Source organism: Leuciscus leuciscus (assembly GCF_965113295.1).
Source record: "Leuciscus leuciscus genome assembly, chromosome: 1".
NCBI lineage: Eukaryota > Metazoa > Chordata > Actinopteri > Cypriniformes > Leuciscidae > Leuciscus > Leuciscus leuciscus.
Genome location: NC_138725.1, coordinates 32,006,833 through 32,026,448, shown reverse-complemented (window position 1 = coordinate 32,026,448; position 19,616 = coordinate 32,006,833). Strand labels below are relative to the sequence as shown.

At 41.8% G+C, this 19,616-nt stretch overlaps 1 protein-coding gene across 2 annotated transcripts; it reads right to left on the bottom strand.

Moving 5' to 3' along the window:
• Positions 1-117: 117 nt before the first annotated feature.
• LOC309478107 (uncharacterized protein) lies at positions 118-17,972 on the bottom strand. 2 transcript variants are annotated; one of them, XM_082141604.1, is made up of 3 exons: positions 17,326-17,972; positions 17,057-17,233; positions 118-553 (listed from the first exon to the last, which is right to left on the bottom strand). In XM_082141604.1, exons 1-3 carry the CDS (start codon positions 17,411-17,413, stop codon positions 330-332), a joined length of 489 nt encoding a protein of 162 aa, XP_081997730.1. In that variant the 5' UTR covers positions 17,414-17,972; the 3' UTR covers positions 118-329. The 2 variants fall into 2 exon arrangements, with proteins under 2 accessions (XP_081997730.1, XP_081997729.1); XM_082141603.1 differs by having other exon boundaries at positions 118-556; positions 17,326-17,918.
• Positions 17,973-19,616: the final 1,644 nt, after the last annotated feature.

Sequence of the window (19,616 nt, the reverse complement as noted above, 5' to 3'; positions counted from 1 at the left end):
AGAGAAACATAAGCAATGAGTCACAGAGCCAAATAAATGTTTATGAACAAATATGACTCTCATCAGTGTGCTGGAAATCTCCCAAAACATACACAAATGAAAATATTCATTTAAAAAAAAAAGTGACGATGAATCGGTTTCCAGGTGAAGTTCTCTGAAGCCTGACAAGACCTTACAGCTGCACGCATGAGCTGAGATCCAAGTTTGATTTCATGTGTTCTGCAGTTTGATGTGAATATGAATACAAACTGGATCATATCAAGAGCTGGACTGGTAGGTTGGATGATTTTCACATTATTTACTAACAGAATGCGTTCTGCTGTTCCTCGTCAGACTTCAGCAGGTTGTCCAGTTTTGGCGGTGACGAGGGCGGAGTCTCCCAGTTCTGTGGCAGGAAGTGGAAGCCCGTGCTCCGCCCACCCGTTGCACAGGCCCCGCCCACAGGCCCCCGCGCTGACTGGCACTTCCTGTGTCTGGCCGTTGAGATGCAGCCAGAGGGCTTCCTCTTCCTGTTCTACAGTTGTTGTGGTGTGAGGTGTAGTGTCCTTTTCACCTGCTGGACAGAAAAACAACACTGACTAGTGAGTGAGTTAGAACAAACAGCTGATTTATACTGTGGCCACTAATGCTAACTAGATTTCCCCAAGAAAAGTCCTCACTATTACAATACTTGAGTGTTGTGGTTGCTGGGGTGTTGCTATGCAGGTCTAAAGTGTTCCGAGTGGTTTTCGGTGTGTTGTCATGCAGTTCCAATGTGCTCTGGGTGTTTTTTAATGTGTTGAAATGCATTTCTAAAGTGTTCTGGGTGTTCTCTTACGAGAGGTCTCTCGTACTGCGTAAGTATCTTATGGTAGGGGAAAATTCCTTTTCCGCGAGATAGTGAAGCCAAAAAATTATCCTTAATTTTGTATTATTGTAAAACGCGTTGCGGCAGCATACAGACATAGGCAAGACGGCTCGTGTGCCTACTGGCTGTTCTGCGGCCTAGCGTGATGTCAGACCCAATGAGGGTGCTTCGCGCCCACTGCGTCACGTCCCGCCGAAACGGGCGTGGCTTAGGCCAATAAATCCAGCTCGCAGGCAGCTGATATCTGATTTTTCATCTCTTCAGCGAAGCACACGCATCGCTGGATCCGGCATTTGCAGCGGGACGAATCGTCACTGAAGTCGCTGGCCGCGCCGCCTTCAATCGCATTCCTGCTGCGCTATCCGGCACCTATATCCTTTACACTCTCTGCTGTGTGTGTTCGCCGCCACGGCACACACTGTCTAAAAGAGCTGCGTCTTTTTAAAGATGCCTTCCTGCGGCTCGTGCAGAGCCACACTCAGCGACGGGGACCGCGGCGAGCCTCGGCCTCGAGTGGTCTACACCTGAACAGCCTGCTCACAACCGGCTGGATGGATATTTTCTTCCTGGGAAGCGCGCTTCGCCTGCGTCCAGACCAGCGTCCAGACCAGCGCCCTTTCTTCCTGAGTTACACGAAGAAGTCGCTAAGTCTTGGAACGCCCCCTTCTCAGCTAGAATGCGCTCTTCTGTTTCGCTAGCATTCTCCTTTGTTGACGATGCTAAAAACAGAGGTTACCATTCGCTGCCGCCGGTCGAAGAAGCGATAGCAGCCCACCTATGCCCGCCCTCCGCTGGACGGCGCGCTAAGCTGGCTCTGCCTTCAAAAGCTTGCCGCATGACGTCAACCCTGCTCCGTCGCGCTTTCTCCGCCGCTGGGCAGGCTGCGTCAGCGCTGCATACTATGGCCACACTGCAAATTTTGGACGAGAAAGCTCCGAAAGCTGGACGAGAAAGGACCAGATGCAATTTGCGTGCCAGACTTCAGAAGTGCTATGGACCTCGCTCTCCGCGCTACTAAGTCTGCTGCACAGGCCATAGGACGGAGCATGGCCTCTCTCACTGTGACTGAGAAACACCTATGGCTAACGCTCTCTGAGATGTCTGAGTCTGAGCGCGCCGCATTCCTCGACGCTCCGTTTTCTCCCGCTGGCCTCTTCGGAACTTCCATCAAAGATTTCGCGGAAAGATTCGCCGAGGTACAGAAAGTGTCACAGGCTATGAAGCACTTCCTGCCGAAGCACTCCAGTTCTGCAGCAGGCCGTGCGAAACCATCTGCTCAGAGCTCACAGCCTCAGCCTCCGCCCACCGCCGCCACTGCGCAGCGCCGACAGGCCCGAAGTGCGAGACCGCGCTCTCGCTCATCTGACCGCCGCCCCGCCCTGCGTGGGCCGCGGCCCAGGATTGCGGTAAAGCCCGAGGCCCCGAAGTCGTCCTAGCATGCCTAGGGAAACGACGGTGTCCAAGTCCCGCTGCGGCCGGACTTCCACCAAAACTCATCGCTCGTTCAGTTCCAAGAAATGTGACTGTTCCAGTGTATTTTGCAGTCAACAAGCCGGTTCCACAGCCCGCTTGCCTGCACACAAATGCCGTTTTCACGGCTACCCAGATAAATCCCACAAAGAGTGTATTTTCTGGTGTCCCGGCCACGGCCGATGGTGTTATGAGTGTAGACAAAATGCCCACTGCCCAGTGCCCATTCCTACACACAAGCACAGCCCGTCACACAGGGCTCGCGCACATAAAATCGACCCAGTTCGATTGCGCATTAAACGTAGCAGATGTGCCCACTGCCCACAATCACTACGTCCTGCATGTCTCGAGGTTTCTGTAAAAACGAAACCAACGTGCATTCGCTCTGCTCAGGCGGATAATGCTCTCGGTGTGGTAAATGTGCCCGCTATCCCACGCCCACATCCACACATAGACATGACAAGTCCTACGGGACTCGCCCAGCCCTCCCCTCTCGGTTAACCACCGCAGAGGAGCCGAGCGCGGGCAATCTGCCCGCTGTTATCAGCGCGCCCTCTGCCTCGAATGTCATAAGCGCGACGCTTGTGTTACAGCACACCGAAGCCCCTCTGTCGCTGAGCGACCAGAGCACGCTTCACATTCAACCCCTAGCCATTCATGCAGATGCATGGGCGAGGCTACCCGGGGTTTCGAAGTGGGTGCTAGACATTATAAAAAGAGGCTATTCGCTATAGTTTCGCCGACGCCCTCGCCGCTATGCGACGCGTGTCGAGACCACGGTAAAAGTGGCTGAAATTTTGAAACTATTGAGCAAAGGGGCCATAGAGCCGTTATCTCAAGCTCAGAGCGAATGAGGGCTATACAGCAGATACTTCCTGGTACCGAAAAAAGACGGGGGTCTCAGACCCATACTAGATCTAAGGCAACTGAACAGAGTGCTTGCAAAGAGACAGTTCAGAATGCTCACGACCAGAAAAATCCTCGCGCAGATTCGCAGAGGAGATTGGTTTGTGTCAATAGATCTGAAAGACGCGTATTTTCAAATACAGATAGCGTCACGTCACAGGCGATATTTGAGATTCGCCTTCGAGGGCTAGGCATATCAGTACACAGTCCTACCGTTCGGCTTGTCCCTAGCACCCCGTACATTTACGATGTGCATGGATGCAGCGCTCGCACCCCTCAGGCTACGGGGCATGCGAGTATTGAACTACTTGGACGATTGGCTTATTCTAGCTCAATCTCACTCGGTGCTCGAAGAGTTCTCTGTCCCCCAGACAGATAATATCTTTTCTGGGCACAGAACTGGACTCGCTGTCTATGATAGCGCGACTGTCACCACAGCGCGTACTAGACATTCAGCGCGCAGCAAGCTCTTTCCGCTGCGGCGCATCTGTCCCGCTCAAGAAATTTCAGAGGATGCTAGGTCTCATGGCCTCAGCATCATCAGTACTTCAGCTGGGCTTGATTCGCATGCGCCCGCTACAGTTCTGGCTGAAAGCGCGAGTGCCGCGCCGAGCGTGGGCTTCCGGTCTGCTGCCGTCTTAAGGTCAATCAGAAATGCATCGCAGCTATGAAACCTTGGAAAGCAAACGACTGGTACCAATCAGGTGTAAGCCTGGGGACTTCCTCGAGTGTGAAGGTAGTGTCTACGGACGCATCCACCTCGGGATGGGGAGCGCTGCTCGAGGGCAGACCGTTCTTCGGCCAATGGTCAGAACGGGAGAAGCTTCTACACATAAACTGCCTCGAAATGCTGGCAGTAGACAACGCGCTGACGCGTTTTTGTCCCCAAATACGAGGACACCACGTCCTGGTCCGCTCGGACAATATGTCAGTGGTGTCCTACATAAATCGCCAGGGCGGCCTCAGGTCCCGAAACCTGCACAGGCTGACAGAACACCTCCTGGTGTGGGCTCAGCGCAACCTGCTCTCGCTGAGAGCAGCGCATGTGCCAGGGCTCCTAAACGTAGGACCGGACAGACTGTCCAGGAACAATGTTCCGACAGGCGAGTGGTCTCTACACCCACAGACAGTCCAGCTGCTGTGGAAGAAATTCTGCAGAGCGGTAGTAGACCTGTTCGCGTCTCGAGAAAACGCTCACTGTCTGGAATTTTTCTCCAAGAGCAGGGACGCGCTGGCTCATGTATGGCCCCGCCGCCCGCTCTATGCCTTTCCTCCCGTCTCTCTCCTGCCTCAGGTGATAGAACGGATCAGGGAAGAAGGATGCTCAGTGCTACTCGTAGCGCCGTTCTGGAAAAACCAACCCTGGTTCCCAGTTCTGATGCAGCTAGCGAGCACTGCCCCATGGCCATTGCCAGTGAGGAGGGACCTCCTCTCTCAGGCCAAGGGCTCGATTTGGCATCCGCGCCCAGAGCTGTGGTCCCTTCATGTTTTGGCAATCAACGGGTACCCACTGACCTCCCAAGCGGAGTGTTAAACACGATCACGCAGGCTAGAGCTCCGTCTATGCGACATCTCTATTCCTCGAAATGGTCAGTGTTCTCCAGCTGGTGCACAGCTCGTGGCGTGTCGCCCCCAGACTGTGGGGTGACGGAGGTTCTCTCCTTCCTACAAGAGCTGTTGGACAAGGGCAGGTCCCCTTCCACGCTCAAAGTTTATGTGGCGGCCATAGCAGCGTTCTCAAAAACAACGCTTGGTCAGTCAATAGGAAGGAACGATTTAGTCATCCGCTTCCTTAGAGGAGACCTCCCAGACCTCCCTCAGTCCCTGTATGGGACCTTTCTGTGGTACTGGAGGCCATGAAAGGTGACCCATTCGAGCCTTTACAGACGATTGATCTTAAACACCTGTCTTTCAAGACAGTGTTTCTTCTGGCTCTCGCTTCAGTGAAGCACATAGGGGACTTACACGCGCTCTCAGTAAGCGCGACGTGCATGGAGTTTGGGCCTAATGACTCAAGAGTTATACTCAAACCTAAGCACGGTTATGTTCCAAAATCCCTTAACACACCGTTTAGGGCGCAGGTCATTTCCCTGTCAGCCCTACCGGTCTCTGACGAGGAAGGAGACGCGAGCTTCCTTTGTCCAGTCAGGGCATTAAGAGCTTATGTGTCTCGCTCATCTGTCTTCAGACAGACGAAGCAGCTCTTCGTTTCGTTCAGCGGACGTTCCAAGGGACTAGCCGCGTCGAAACAGAGCCTATCCAGATGGATAGTTGACGCCATTGCGCTGGCGTACACTTCCAAGGGTATGCAGTGCCCGTTGGGTGTCAGAGCGCACTCCACAAGAAGCATGGCTTCATCGTGGGCCTGGTCAAGTGGGATTGCCTTGCAAGATATATGTATGGCGGCAGGCTGGGCCTCCCCGTCTACATTTATAAGGTTTTATAACCTAGAGGTTCCCGCCTTACAGGCCAGGCTGTTTTCGGTCTAAATATACCAGTACTGTCTGTTCTGATGCTATCGGTTCAGAATACTGTGTCTGCTGAGCACTGCTCGATGAGCACTGCTCGCTGTTCGACCGCAAAATGCTTATGGGCAAATAAATAAGACCCACAATTTTCCATCAGTTCAGGCCGTACTCCGCCCTGTCTGTATGATGTAATTTGCGTCTGAGGGACGCTGCTATATGTGGAAGAGCGCGGCTCTGCCCCTCCCTCTTCCCGGACTCCCTGTGAGTTCCCCTGGTGATTATGCACTATATGAACCCCGGGCTTTCGCCCTTGGGTCTTTGGTGTCAGATCCCAGCACGCACAGCGTTTTACATTGGGTCCCCTAGCGTAAGATACTTACGCAGTACGAGAGACCTCTCGCAAGAGAACGTACTCGGTTACTAACGTAACCTTGGTTCTCTCTAGAAGAGGGAACGAGTACTGCGTATCTTGCCGTGCATGCACACGCACTGGTTAGCTTCGGCGATGAAAAACCAGATATCAGCTGCCTGCGAGCTGTATTTATAGGCCTAAGCCACGCCCGTTTCGGCGGGACGTGACGCAGTGGGCGCAAAGCACCCTCATTGGGTCTGACGTCACGTTAGGCCTCGCTCGATAGGCTGCTGCAGTTGCCGCAGAACAGCCAATAGGCACACAAGCCGTCTTGCCTATGTCTGTATGCTGCCGCAACGCGTTTTACAATAATACAAAATTAAGGATAATTTTTTGGCTTCAATATCTCGCGGAAAAGGGATTTTCCCCTAGCGTAAGATACTTACGCAGTACTCGTTCCCTCTTCTAGAGAGAACCGAGGTTACGTTAGTAACCGAGTACATTTTTTTAATGTTGCTATGCAGTTCTAAAGTGTTCAGAGTGGTTTTGGTGTGTTGCTATGCAGTTCTAAAGTGTTCCGAGTGGTTTTCGGTGTGTTTTCATGTAGTTCCAATGTGTTCCGAGTGTTTTTTAATGTGTTGAAATGCATTTCTAAAGTGTTCAGAGTGGTTTTCGGTGTGTTGTCATGTAGTTCCAATGTGTTCCGAGTGTTTTTTAGTGTTGAAATGCAGTTCTAAAGTGTTCCGAGTGGTTTTTAGTGTTGCTATGCAGGTCTAAAGTGTTCCGAGTGGTTTTCGGGTGTGTTGTCATGTAGTTCCAATGTGTTCCGAGTGGTTTTTAATGTGTTGAAATGCATTTCTAAAGTGTTCAGAGTGTTTTTTAGTGTGTTGTCATGCAGTTCTAAAGTGTTCAGGGTGTTTTTTTAGTGTTGCTATGCAAGTCTAAAGTGTTCCGAGTGGTTTTCGGTGTGTTGTCATGTAGTTCCAATGTGTTCCGAGTGGTTTTTAATGTGTTGAAATGAAGTTCTAAAGTGTTCTGAGTGTTTTTTAATGTGTTGTCATGCAGTTCTAATGTGTTTCGAGTGTTTTTTAATGTGTTGAAATGCAGTTCTAAAGTGTTCCGAGTGTTATTTAATGTGTTGAAATGCATTTCTAATGTGTTCCAACTGTTTTTTAATGTGTTGAAATGCAGTTCTAAAGTGTTCAGAGTGTTTTTTTTTAGTGTTGCTATGCAGTTCTAAAGTGTTCCGAGTGGGTTTTAGTGTTGCTATGCAGTTCTAAAGTGTTCCGAGTGGTTTTTAGTGTTGCTATGCAGGTCTAAAGTGTTCCGAGTGGTTTTCGGTGTGTTGTCATGTAGTTCCAATGTGTTCCGAGTGGTTTTTAATGTGTTGAAATGCATTTCTAAAGTGTTCTGAGTGTTTTTTAGTGTGTTGTCATGCAGTTCTAAAGTGTTCTAGGTGTTTTTTTTTAGTGTTGCTATGCAGGTCTAAAGTGTTCAGAGTGGTTTTCGGTGTGTTGTCATGTAGTTCCAATGTGTTCCGAGTGGTTTTTAATGTGTTGAAATGCAGTTCTAAAGTGTTCTGAGTGTTTTTTAATGTGTTGTCATGCAGTTCTAATGTGTTCCGAGTGTTTTTTAATGTGTTAAAATGCAGTTCTAATGTGTTCCGACTGTTTTTTAATGTGTTGAAATGCAGTTCTAAAGTGTTCAGAGTGTTTTTTAATGTGTTGAAATGCAGTTCTAAAGTGTTCCGAGTGGTTTTTAGTGTTGCTATGCAGTTCTAAAGTGTTCCGAGTGGTTTTGGTGTGTTGCTATGCAGTTCTAAAGTGTTCCGAGTGGTTTTCGGTGTGTTGTCATGTAGTTCCAATGTGTTCCGAGTGTTTTTTAATGTGTTAAAATGCATTTCTAACGTGTTCAAAGTGGTTTTTAGTGTGTTGTCATGCAGTTCTAAAGTGTTCTGGGTGTTTTTTTAGTGTTGCTATGCAGTTCTAAAGTGTTCCGAGTGGTTTTTAGTGTTGCTATGCAGGTCTAAAGTGTTCAGAGTGGTTTTCGGTGTGTTGTCATGTAGTTCCAATGTGTTCCGAGTGGTTTTTAATGTGTTGAAATGCAGTTCTAAAGTGTTCCAAGTGGTTTTTAGTGTTGCTATGCAGGTCTAAAGTGTTCCGAGTGGGTTTTAGTGTTGAAATGCAGTTCTAAAGTGTTCCGAGTGTTATTTAATGTGTTGAAATGCATTTCTAATGTGTTCCGACTGTTTTTTAATGTGTTGAAATGCAGTTCTAAAGTGTTCAGAGTGGGGTTTTTTTTAGTGTTGCTATGCAGTTCTAAAGTGTTCCGAGTGGGTTTTAGTGTTGCTATGCAGTTCTAAAGTGTTCAGAGTGGTTTTTAGTGTTGCTATGCAGGTCTAAAGTGTTCCGAGTGGTTTTCGGTGTGTTGTCATGTAGTTCCAATGTGTTCCAAGTGGTTTTTAATGTGTTGAAATGCATTTCTAATGTGTTCCGACTGTTTTTTAATGTGTTGAAATGCAGTTCTAAAGTGTTCAGAGTGGGTTTTTTTTTAGTGTTGCTATGCAGTCCTAAAGTGTTCCGAGTGGGTTTTAGTGTTGCTATGCAGTTCTAAAGTGTTCAGAGTGGTTTTTAGTGTTGCTATGCAGGTCTAAAGTGTTCCGAGTGGTTTTCGGTGTGTTGTCATGTAGTTCCAATGTGTTCCGAGTGTTTTTTAATGTGTTGAAATGCAGTTCTAAAGTGTTCCGAGTGGGTTTTAGTGTTGTCATGTAGTTCCAATGTGTTCCGAGTGGTTTTTAATGTGTTGAAATGCAGTTCTAAAGTGTTCTGAGTGTTTTTTAATGTGTTGTCATGCAGTTCTAATGTGTTCCGAGTGTTTTTTAATGTGTTAAAATGCAGTTCTAATGTGTTCCGACTGTTTTTTAATGTGTTGAAATGCAGTTCTAAAGTGTTCAGAGTGTTTTTTAATGTGTTGAAATGCAGTTCTAAAGTGTTCCGAGTGGTTTTTAGTGTTGCTATGCATTTCTAACGTGTTCAGAGTGGTTTTTAGTGTGTTGTCATGCAGTTCTAAAGTGTTCTGGGTGTTTTTTTAGTGTTGCTATGCAGTTCTAAAGTGTTCCGAGTGGTTTTTAGTGTTGCTATGCAGGTCTAAAGTGTTCAGAGTGGTTTTCGGGTGTGTTGTCATGCAGTTCTAAAGTGTTCTGGGTGTTTTTTTAGTGTTGCTATGCAGTTCTAAAGTGTTCCGAGTGGTTTTTAGTGTTGCTATGCAGGTCTAAAGTGTTCAGAGTGGTTTTCGGGTGTGTTGTCATGTAGTTCCAATGTGTTCCGAGTGTTTTTTAATGTGTTGAAATGCAGTTCTAAAGTGTTCCGAGTGGTTTTTAGTGTTGCTATGCAGTTCTAAAGTGTTCCGAGTGGGTTTTAGTGTTGCTATGCAGTTCTAAAGTGTTCCGAGTGGTTTTCGGTGTGTTGTCATGTAGTTCCAATGTGTTCCGAGTGGTTTTTAATGTGTTGAAATGCATTTCTCAAGTGTTCTGAATGTTTTTTAACGTGTTGTCATGCAGTTCTAATGTGTTCCGAGTGTTTTTTAATGTGTTGAAATGCAGTTCTAAAGTGTTCCGAGTGTTATTTAATGTGTTGAAATGCATTTCTAATGTGTTCCGACTGGTTTTTAATGTGTTGAAATGCAGTTCTAAAGTGTTCAGAGTGGGGGTTTTTTTTGTGTTGCTATGCAGTTCTAAAGTGTTCCGAGTGGGTTTTAGTGTTGCTATGCAGTTCTAAAGTGTTCAGAGTGGTTTTTAGTGTTGCTATGCAGGTCTAAAGTGTTCCGAGTGGTTTTCGGTGTGTTGTCATGTAGTTCCAATGTGTTCCGAGTGGTTTTTAATGTGTTGAAATGCATTTCTCAAGTGTTCTGAATGTTTTTTAACGTGTTGTCATGCAGTTCTAATGTGTTCCGAGTGTTTTTTAATGTGTTGAAATGCAGTTCTAAAGTGTTCCGAGTGTTATTTAATGTGTTGAAATGCATTTCTAATGTGTTCCAACTGTTTTTTAATGTGTTGAAATGCAGTTCTAAAGTGTTCAGAGTGTTTTTTTTTAGTGTTGCTATGCAGTTCTAAAGTGTTCCGAGTGGGTTTTAGTGTTGCTATGCAGTTCTAAAGTGTTCCGAGTGGTTTTTAGTGTTGCTATGCAGGTCTAAAGTGTTCCGAGTGGTTTTCGGTGTGTTGTCATGTAGTTCCAATGTGTTCCGAGTGGTTTTTAATGTGTTGAAATGCATTTCTAAAGTGTTCTGAGTGTTTTTTAGTGTGTTGTCATGCAGTTCTAAAGTGTTCTAGGTGTTTTTTTTTAGTGTTGCTATGCAGGTCTAAAGTGTTCAGAGTGGTTTTCGGTGTGTTGTCATGTAGTTCCAATGTGTTCCGAGTGGTTTTTAATGTGTTGAAATGCAGTTCTAAAGTGTTCTGAGTGTTTTTTAATGTGTTGTCATGCAGTTCTAATGTGTTCCGAGTGTTTTTTAATGTGTTAAAATGCAGTTCTAATGTGTTCCGACTGTTTTTTAATGTGTTGAAATGCAGTTCTAAAGTGTTCAGAGTGTTTTTTAATGTGTTGAAATGCAGTTCTAAAGTGTTCCGAGTGGTTTTTAGTGTTGCTATGCAGTTCTAAAGTGTTCCGAGTGGTTTTGGTGTGTTGCTATGCAGTTCTAAAGTGTTCCGAGTGGTTTTCGGTGTGTTGTCATGTAGTTCCAATGTGTTCCGAGTGTTTTTTAATGTGTTAAAATGCATTTCTAACGTGTTCAAAGTGGTTTTTAGTGTGTTGTCATGCAGTTCTAAAGTGTTCTGGGTGTTTTTTTAGTGTTGCTATGCAGTTCTAAAGTGTTCCGAGTGGTTTTTAGTGTTGCTATGCAGGTCTAAAGTGTTCAGAGTGGTTTTCGGTGTGTTGTCATGTAGTTCCAATGTGTTCCGAGTGGTTTTTAATGTGTTGAAATGCAGTTCTAAAGTGTTCCAAGTGGTTTTTAGTGTTGCTATGCAGGTCTAAAGTGTTCCGAGTGGGTTTTAGTGTTGAAATGCAGTTCTAAAGTGTTCCGAGTGTTATTTAATGTGTTGAAATGCATTTCTAATGTGTTCCGACTGTTTTTTAATGTGTTGAAATGCAGTTCTAAAGTGTTCAGAGTGGGGTTTTTTTTAGTGTTGCTATGCAGTTCTAAAGTGTTCCGAGTGGGTTTTAGTGTTGCTATGCAGTTCTAAAGTGTTCAGAGTGGTTTTTAGTGTTGCTATGCAGGTCTAAAGTGTTCCGAGTGGTTTTCGGTGTGTTGTCATGTAGTTCCAATGTGTTCCAAGTGGTTTTTAATGTGTTGAAAGGCATTTCTAATGTGTTCCGACTGTTTTTTAATGTGTTGAAATGCAGTTCTAAAGTGTTCAGAGTGGGTTTTTTTTTAGTGTTGCTATGCAGTCCTAAAGTGTTCCGAGTGGGTTTTAGTGTTGCTATGCAGTTCTAAAGTGTTCAGAGTGGTTTTTAGTGTTGCTATGCAGGTCTAAAGTGTTCCGAGTGGTTTTCGGTGTGTTGTCATGTAGTTCCAATGTGTTCCGAGTGTTTTTTAATGTGTTGAAATGCAGTTCTAAAGTGTTCCGAGTGGGTTTTAGTGTTGTCATGTAGTTCCAATGTGTTCCGAGTGGTTTTTAATGTGTTGAAATGCAGTTCTAAAGTGTTCTGAGTGTTTTTTAATGTGTTGTCATGCAGTTCTAATGTGTTCCGAGTGTTTTTTAATGTGTTAAAATGCAGTTCTAATGTGTTCCGACTGTTTTTTAATGTGTTGAAATGCAGTTCTAAAGTGTTCAGAGTGTTTTTTAATGTGTTGAAATGCAGTTCTAAAGTGTTCCGAGTGGTTTTTAGTGTTGCTATGCATTTCTAACGTGTTCAGAGTGGTTTTTAGTGTGTTGTCATGCAGTTCTAAAGTGTTCTGGGTGTTTTTTTAGTGTTGCTATGCAGTTCTAAAGTGTTCCGAGTGGTTTTTAGTGTTGCTATGCAGGTCTAAAGTGTTCAGAGTGGTTTTCGGGTGTGTTGTCATGCAGTTCTAAAGTGTTCTGGGTGTTTTTTTAGTGTTGCTATGCAGTTCTAAAGTGTTCCGAGTGGTTTTTAGTGTTGCTATGCAGGTCTAAAGTGTTCAGAGTGGTTTTCGGGTGTGTTGTCATGTAGTTCCAATGTGTTCCGAGTGTTTTTTAATGTGTTGAAATGCAGTTCTAAAGTGTTCCGAGTGGTTTTTAGTGTTGCTATGCAGTTCTAAAGTGTTCCGAGTGGGTTTTAGTGTTGCTATGCAGTTCTAAAGTGTTCCGAGTGGTTTTCGGTGTGTTGTCATGTAGTTCCAATGTGTTCCGAGTGGTTTTTAATGTGTTGAAATGCATTTCTCAAGTGTTCAGAGTGTTTTTTAGTGTGTTGTCATGCAGTTCTAAAGTGTTCAGGGTGTTTCTTTTAGTGTTGCTATGCTAGTCTAAAGTGTTCCGAGTGGTTTTCGGTGTGTTGTCATGTAGTTCCAATGTGTTCCGAGTGGTTTTTAATGTTTTGAAATGCAGTTCTAAAGTGTTCTGAATGTTTTTTAACGTGTTGTCATGCAGTTCTAATGTGTTCCGAGTGTTTTTTAATGTGTTGAAATGCAGTTCTAAAGTGTTCCGAGTGTTATTTAATGTGTTGAAATGCATTTCTAATGTGTTCCGACTGGTTTTTAATGTGTTGAAATGCAGTTCTAAAGTGTTCAGAGTGGGGGTTTTTTTTGTGTTGCTATGCAGTTCTAAAGTGTTCCGAGTGGGTTTTAGTGTTGCTATGCAGTTCTAAAGTGTTCAGAGTGGTTTTTAGTGTTGCTATGCAGGTCTAAAGTGTTCCGAGTGGTTTTCGGTGTGTTGTCATGTAGTTCCAATGTGTTCCAAGTGGTTTTTAATGTGTTGAAATGCATTTCTAAAGTGTTCAGAGTGTTTTTTAGTGTGTTGTCATGCAGTTCTAAAGTGTTCTGGGTGGGGTTTTTTTGTGTTGCTATGCAGGTCTAAAGTGTTCTGAGTGGTTTTCGGTGTGTTGTCATGTAGTTCCAATGTGTTCAGAGTGTTTTTTAATGTGTTGAATGCAGTTCTAAAGTGTTCCGAGTGGTTTTTAGTGTTGCTATGCAGTTCTAAAGTGTTCCGAGTGGGTTTTAGTGTTGCTATGCAGTTCTAAAGTGTTCAGAGTGGTTTTTAGTGTTGCTATGCAGTTCTAAAGTGTTCCGAGTGGTTTTTAGTGTTGCTATGCAGGTCTAAAGTGTTCCGAGTGGTTTTCGGTGTGTTGTCATGTAGTTCCAATGTGTTCCGAGTGTTTTTTAATGTGTTGAAATGCAGTTCTAAAGTGTTCCAAGTGGTTTTTAGTGTTGCTATGCAGGTCTAAAGTGTTCCAAGTGGGTTTTAGTGTTGAAATGCAGTTCTAAAGTGCTCTGAGTGTTTTTTAATGTGTTGTCATAATGTGTTCTGAGTGTTTTTTAATGTGTTAAAATGCATTTCTAATGTGTTCCGACTGTTTTTTAATGTGTTGAAATGCAGTTCTAAAGTGTTCAGAGTGTTGGGTTTTTTTGTGTGTTGCTATGCAGTTCTAAAGTGTTCCGAGTGGGTTTTAGTGTTGCTATGCAGTTCTAAAGTGTTCCGAGTGGTTTTTAGTGTTGCTATGCAGGTCTAGTGTTCCGAGTGGTTTTCGGTGTATTCCAATGTGTTCCGAGTGGTTTTTAATGTGTTGAAATGCATTTCTAAAGTGTTCAGAGTGTTTTTTAGTGTGTTGTCATGCAGTTCTAAAGTGTTCTGGGTGGTTTTTTTTAGTGTTGCTATGCAGGTCTAAAGTGTTCCGAGTGGTTTTCGGTGTGTTGTCATGTAGTTCCAATGTGTTCAGAGTATTTTTTAATGTGTTGAAATGCAGTTCTAAAGTGTTCTGAGTGTTTTTTAATGTGTTGTCATGCAGTTCTAATGTGTTCCGAGTGTTTTTTAATGTGTTGTCATGCAGTTCTAATGTGTTCCGAGTGTTTTTTAATGTGTTGTCATGCAGTTCTAATGTGTTCTGAGTGTTTTTTAATGTGTTGTCATGCAGTTCTAATGTGTTCCGAATGGTTTTTAATGTGTTGTCATGCAGTTCTAAAGTATTCAGAGTGTTTTTAATGTGTGTTGCTATGCAGGTGTTAAGGTGTTCTAGTGTTACAGGTTTCATCACTATCAGCACTAGTAATAGTGTTGTGACTGAGTAAACAGTACTAAAAGTGGATATTTGTCATCTTTCAGTGTTATTTCTCAGAGGGATAAAGGTTTGCATAACACTCAGACAGGTTCTGTTTCACAGGGTTAAACTGCTGTTCTTATGAATCATGGTGCATTATGATTCAGAAAACACAACAGATTTCACACCTCATATCACTGATGACGGTGTGCTCTGAGATCACACAAAACACATTTTCTTGTTTTAAGCAGGAACGCAAGGTTGGCCTTGACATGATGGAGCGACACATAACAGAGAATATAAGTGATCTGACAGGAACTGCATCAGATGAGAGGTCGAGACTAAGGCGAAAGGCATTCTACAGTTGTGATTCTATCATATTCGCCCTCAGCACTGAATCATTATAATCACATATAAACACTGAACTCTCTGACCCTCTCGCACGAGTCTGAAAATGCTGGGGTTAAATTTAGCTCACGGGTGTCGTTGGGTTCTTCCGCTGGTTTAAGAGTTGCATTCTGCGTCCTGAGGTAACGGATGCATGCATGTGTGTGTGTGTGTGTGTGTGTGTGATGAAGACGTGAGACATGGGACAGTCCCTGAAGACCCCTCATTACCCTCCTGACCCACGAGAGGAACAGAAACTCACTGAAGTGTGCGCGTGAGGTTTCGTTGGGTAGAAACTCCTTTATTGGACCTCTTGGGCCGTTCACACAGAACACAATTTTGCATTCCATCGTGCTGCTTTTCCATTGTTTTTATACATCTTTTATTTTAACCTCTTTTAACTTGAGAGCTGTGTTTTTAGAGCGCCTTGTCAACCATTAATTGCTATTAACTACCATAAGTGCTGTTCGCGTGTTGGTAAAAAATGACCGGATGTTTTACATTTTTTATTTAAATTAAATTATTGTAGGCCCTACTATATTTTAGTTTGATTATGTTTTTTATTTAATATTTTGTATTTTTAGGGGATGTGATGGTACTAAAATCATATTTATGCAGTAGTTATAATCCATTTATTCCCTTTTTGAGCATAGACCTGCAAATTACATTTCCAGCTTAAACTTGTAAATCTTGAATGCTTTGGAGGTAGACTGAAGTTTTGTCTCTTTTTAAAGACGACAACTGGCAGATTATTGCTAAAGTGAAAAAGAGATTTAAAAAGTGAACTTTATTTTTTATTTTTTACATTTATTGCAATGAAAAATGCACAAAGATACAATTTTATGAATGCCATATCTAAACAAGTTGTGCTCAAAAGTTTAGCTTGATATCTCAAAAAATTTGCTTTCAGTGAGATTTTGTTTGCGCGCAGTACCAAACGCTTCCACTATCGTCATTCATTCATTTCCAATGCGCTCATTTTTAATTGTGAATAATATAAGCATGACTATTGTTTTCAGGACCATTTAATCTTTTTGAATCATGTCAACTTTTTTTGTGTGTGTGTTCACACAGCAAGTGCCAAAACCTTTACCAAGTTTCGTACCATTCAGATAAAGTAAAAAAAAAAAAAAAAAAAATCTACATTTTTTCGGTCAAACATAACCAAATAGCAGCAGAGGGTTAAAGACATCCGTCTAGCGCTTTAACATATAAAAACATCAACAACAAAAAAAGTATCGCAGTGGAATGGAAAAATCAAACTTGAAGGTTGGTTCATAAGTATTTGACAGAATTTAAAAGCAATTTTTGCCAATTCAGAATAATTCACTTCAAATCGTAGTTAAACTGTATTAGATTCGAAAACAAAACATTTAAAGGATGTTTTATTACTTTCTCTAATTACTTTCTATTACTTTCTTAATTTCACCAAAAGTAATTTGAAAAGGCAACATTAAATATAATTGAGGTCACAAGTTCACCCTTGCAGAATCTGCTAAATGTTAATTGTAAAAAAAAAGAGGGATCATAAAAATTGTATTTTGTTGTTATTTGGTACTGCTATTTTAGCCCAGTTATGTTCATCTCTAAAACATTTGATCAGCATATTGCACTCTTTGGTGTTTTAAAAATAGCCTTTATGTTAAGTTGAGGTCATACATAAACCTTGCAGAATCTACAAAATGTTAATCATTTAGAAAAGAAGACGAACCCTAAAATGCATGTTTTTAAAAAAAAAAATTATGTAGCCTAGCATGTTATGTAGCATTTTATGATCCCTCTCCTTGTTCACGAATTGGGACTGCGCACAAACAAAATAACACTGAAAGTACATTTTTGAGATATAAACCTCAAATTTGGAACAATGCTTGTTTAGATATGGCATTCATAAAATTGTGTCTTGTGCATTTTTCATAACAATAAATATAACATTTTATATATTTTTTTCTAGTTCACTTTTTAAAAAACTTTTTTCACTTTAAAATTCAGTCTGCGCTCCAAAGCATTCAAGATTCACGAGTTTAAGCTGGAAATTTCATTTTCAGGTCTGTGCTCAAAAAGTGAAAAAATGGATAATAACTACTGTTTGTTTCTTAAGAGCCCAACTATTGGTAACACCGATCAGCGTTACGGTGACTTCAAATGAAACACAGAGTTAAACCTTTGTGAATTCTCAATAAAAACTTTTGTAGACGTTGTGGAGTTGTTTAATCCTCCTCTGCTGAGATCTTCAGAGATTTAATGTTTTCTTTTATCTTCAGTTGATTTCATCTAAGACTGTGGCTGAAGTCAGTTGTAGTTCTTGTTCAATTCAGCTGTTATTTCTCTTTGAAGTCGGATGGATTCTGATTGGCTGTCAGTGTTTTAATCGTTCATCAGCTGCAGAAGTCAGTTATAGTTGTTGTTGTGAATGGGACTTTAGTACCTGTGTTCTGTGAGGTCCTGGTGTGATGTTTGTAGATGATGAACCAGAGGAGCAGCACCAGAACCGAGCCGCCGGCGAGCAGCCCGACACAGATCCACACGCCGGGGCTGATGGCGAGCCAGGACTGATGCTGACCCGGACCCGGACTTCTGGTGCTCAACACGGGTGGAGGAACCGCTACGGGTGCACACACACACACACACACACACACACATCTCAACATCCACGAGCAGCCAAGAAGAAGATTATACAGCAGCAGATTCACTCACCTGGCATCAGTCCCAGGGATTCAAGAGAGATGCAGCGTCTGAGCAGAGAATCCCAGTGAAACCCAGAAGCACACGATCTGTTCTCCATCACTGCTGATATAAAACTGAGGAGAACAGAGAGATCATGAGAGGTGAAGGAGAGCAACGCAGCGACGTTTCACTTCTTCATTTGAGATGTCGGAGAGAATGAATCACTGATCGAGTCTCTAGAGACAAAAAGACCAGCAGAAGAGAGAGACGGAGAGAAACGAGAGGAAACCCAACTTTATTTTTAACCACATGTTGTTTTATGCAGTTCTTCATAACATGCCAAACCAAACATTTTATATAAACTGTGGCTCCAAAAAGTATCTGTTAACTTTTAAATGTCTGAATTTGATTCGTCAGATCAAGTGTCTTTATTTTCAGGAGCCTCAAAATTACTGTAGGAGATTAAAAAGTAATTATTATGAGATAAAATGACAATGAAATAGTCAAAATATGAGATAAAAGTCAAGACTGACAATGTCTTATGATATAAAACATTGAGATTATGAGAAAAGGGCGAAATTGAGACATGAAAAAGTCAGATAGAAAGGTAAAAAAAAAAGGACAAAATGCCAAATATGCAATAAGTTAAAATTGTCAAGTCAAAATTTATATAAAATGACAAGGATGTCATTTGACAAGACAAAATATAAGAGAAAAGTCAAAATTGACAAAATGTCTTAATTATGGTATAAAAAGTTGAGATCATGAGAAATGGGCAAAATTATGAGATAAAAATTCAAAATGGACAAAATGTCAATTATGAAATACGTCACACTTATGACAATTCAAAAGTGACCTAAAATGACAATGATGAAATCAAAATACGAGAAAAAAGTCAATATTTACAAAAATGTTATAGCTGTGAAATAAAAAGGTAAAAACTTTAGAAAAGGTTACAAAATGGTAGAAATTATGAGAAAATTGACAATGTCAATTATGAACAAGTCAAAACCATAAAAAATGCGAAATTATGACATAAGACAAAATGATCTTCATCTTAAGAACTAAATCTGTTTTAGCAAACAAATGTCTGTTTTGATTGTAAATTGTTTGTGCATCTTTGCTATAAATTATATTTGATGTAATATTTTGTATTCTCATATAATGACATTCATAAGACTTTTTACGTATTCAAATACTGCGTGTTCACTACTGTGTGGTCTAGTTGCTAATAGTTCACTTAAAAATGTAAATTTGCTCATTTTCCTGATATTCTTCTGCATAACAATTTATGTTGGGGTAACAACTTTGGACCCCATTGACTTTCATTGTATGGGTAAAAAGAGGCCTTTTTCAAAATATCTTCTATTATGTTCCACCCTTGCGTGTGTAAAACTGTTCAGCCTTTAAAACACACATGGACATCAAAGTTTAACTTGCGTTTTCGATTTCCTCACCACAAAAACACACATTTTCCTTTTGCCTTTAATGTTTAAAAAAACGAAAGAGAGAGAGAGCGAGAGAGAGAGAGGAAACCCCAACAAGAGACGGAGAAACAGAAGAATTTGATCTAATACATCCAGCGGGTCGCGACTTAAAACATATTAGAAATAAGACAAAACAAGACTTTCAAATAAGCTAAAACTACTATTAAATGTAATTTAATTAAATATACGATTTAATTCATTCCCTCAAGAACTATCAATTTTATTTCAGAACCAGGATTCACATGGTTTTGGAGAACCTGGATATATGAGGGAATATCAAAAGTGTGATGATTTTTAGACCTGGAAAAGTCATGGAAAATAAATATAATATTTCAATTTAAAAAAAATAAAAAAATCAAGGAAATTAATAAAATCATTAAGAATCAAAGAAATGAATGAAATCTTTTTTATGTTTTAAACCATGCAAATAAAATCTTTAAAAAGTCTTGGAAATAAATATCTTTTAAAAATAGGAAGGAAATCAAGAAAATCGACAACTGAAATCTTATATGGAAATCAAAATCTTTAAAAATCATTGAAAAATTCTAAATTTTAAAGTCATGGAAGTTTCTAGAATTAATTTTTCTTGTCATGTCGAGCTCTGAAGATTTTATCGGTATTTTATATATTTTATCATTTTTTTATTAAAAAAACCCCACAATCATGAATGACTGTAGAAGTTACTTGTCGTAAAGAGTGTGAATCCTGAATAACATGCAGTTCTCTAAACTTCTGAAATGACAGAAATGTAATCATTTTACTATATTGCCACTATTAGTTTCTGTAGATTAAATGTTGTAAAATGAGCAGCTTTATTATTACATGGGAAGCACC

Bases quoted from the DNA above. Each gene is read 5' to 3' on its own strand.
- LOC309478107 (XM_082141603.1), bottom strand. From the start codon at position 17,413: ATGGAGAACAGATCGTGTGCTTCTGGGTTTCACTGGGATTCTCTGCTC. The intron at 17,234-17,325 runs GTGAGTGAATCT...GTGCACCCGTAG, and splicing joins ATCCCTGGGACTGATGCCAG to CGGTTCCTCCACCCGTGTTG. The intron at 557-17,056 runs GTACTAAAGTCC...TTTTCTGTCCAG, and splicing joins CAGGACCTCACAGAACACAG to CAGGTGAAAAGGACACTACA.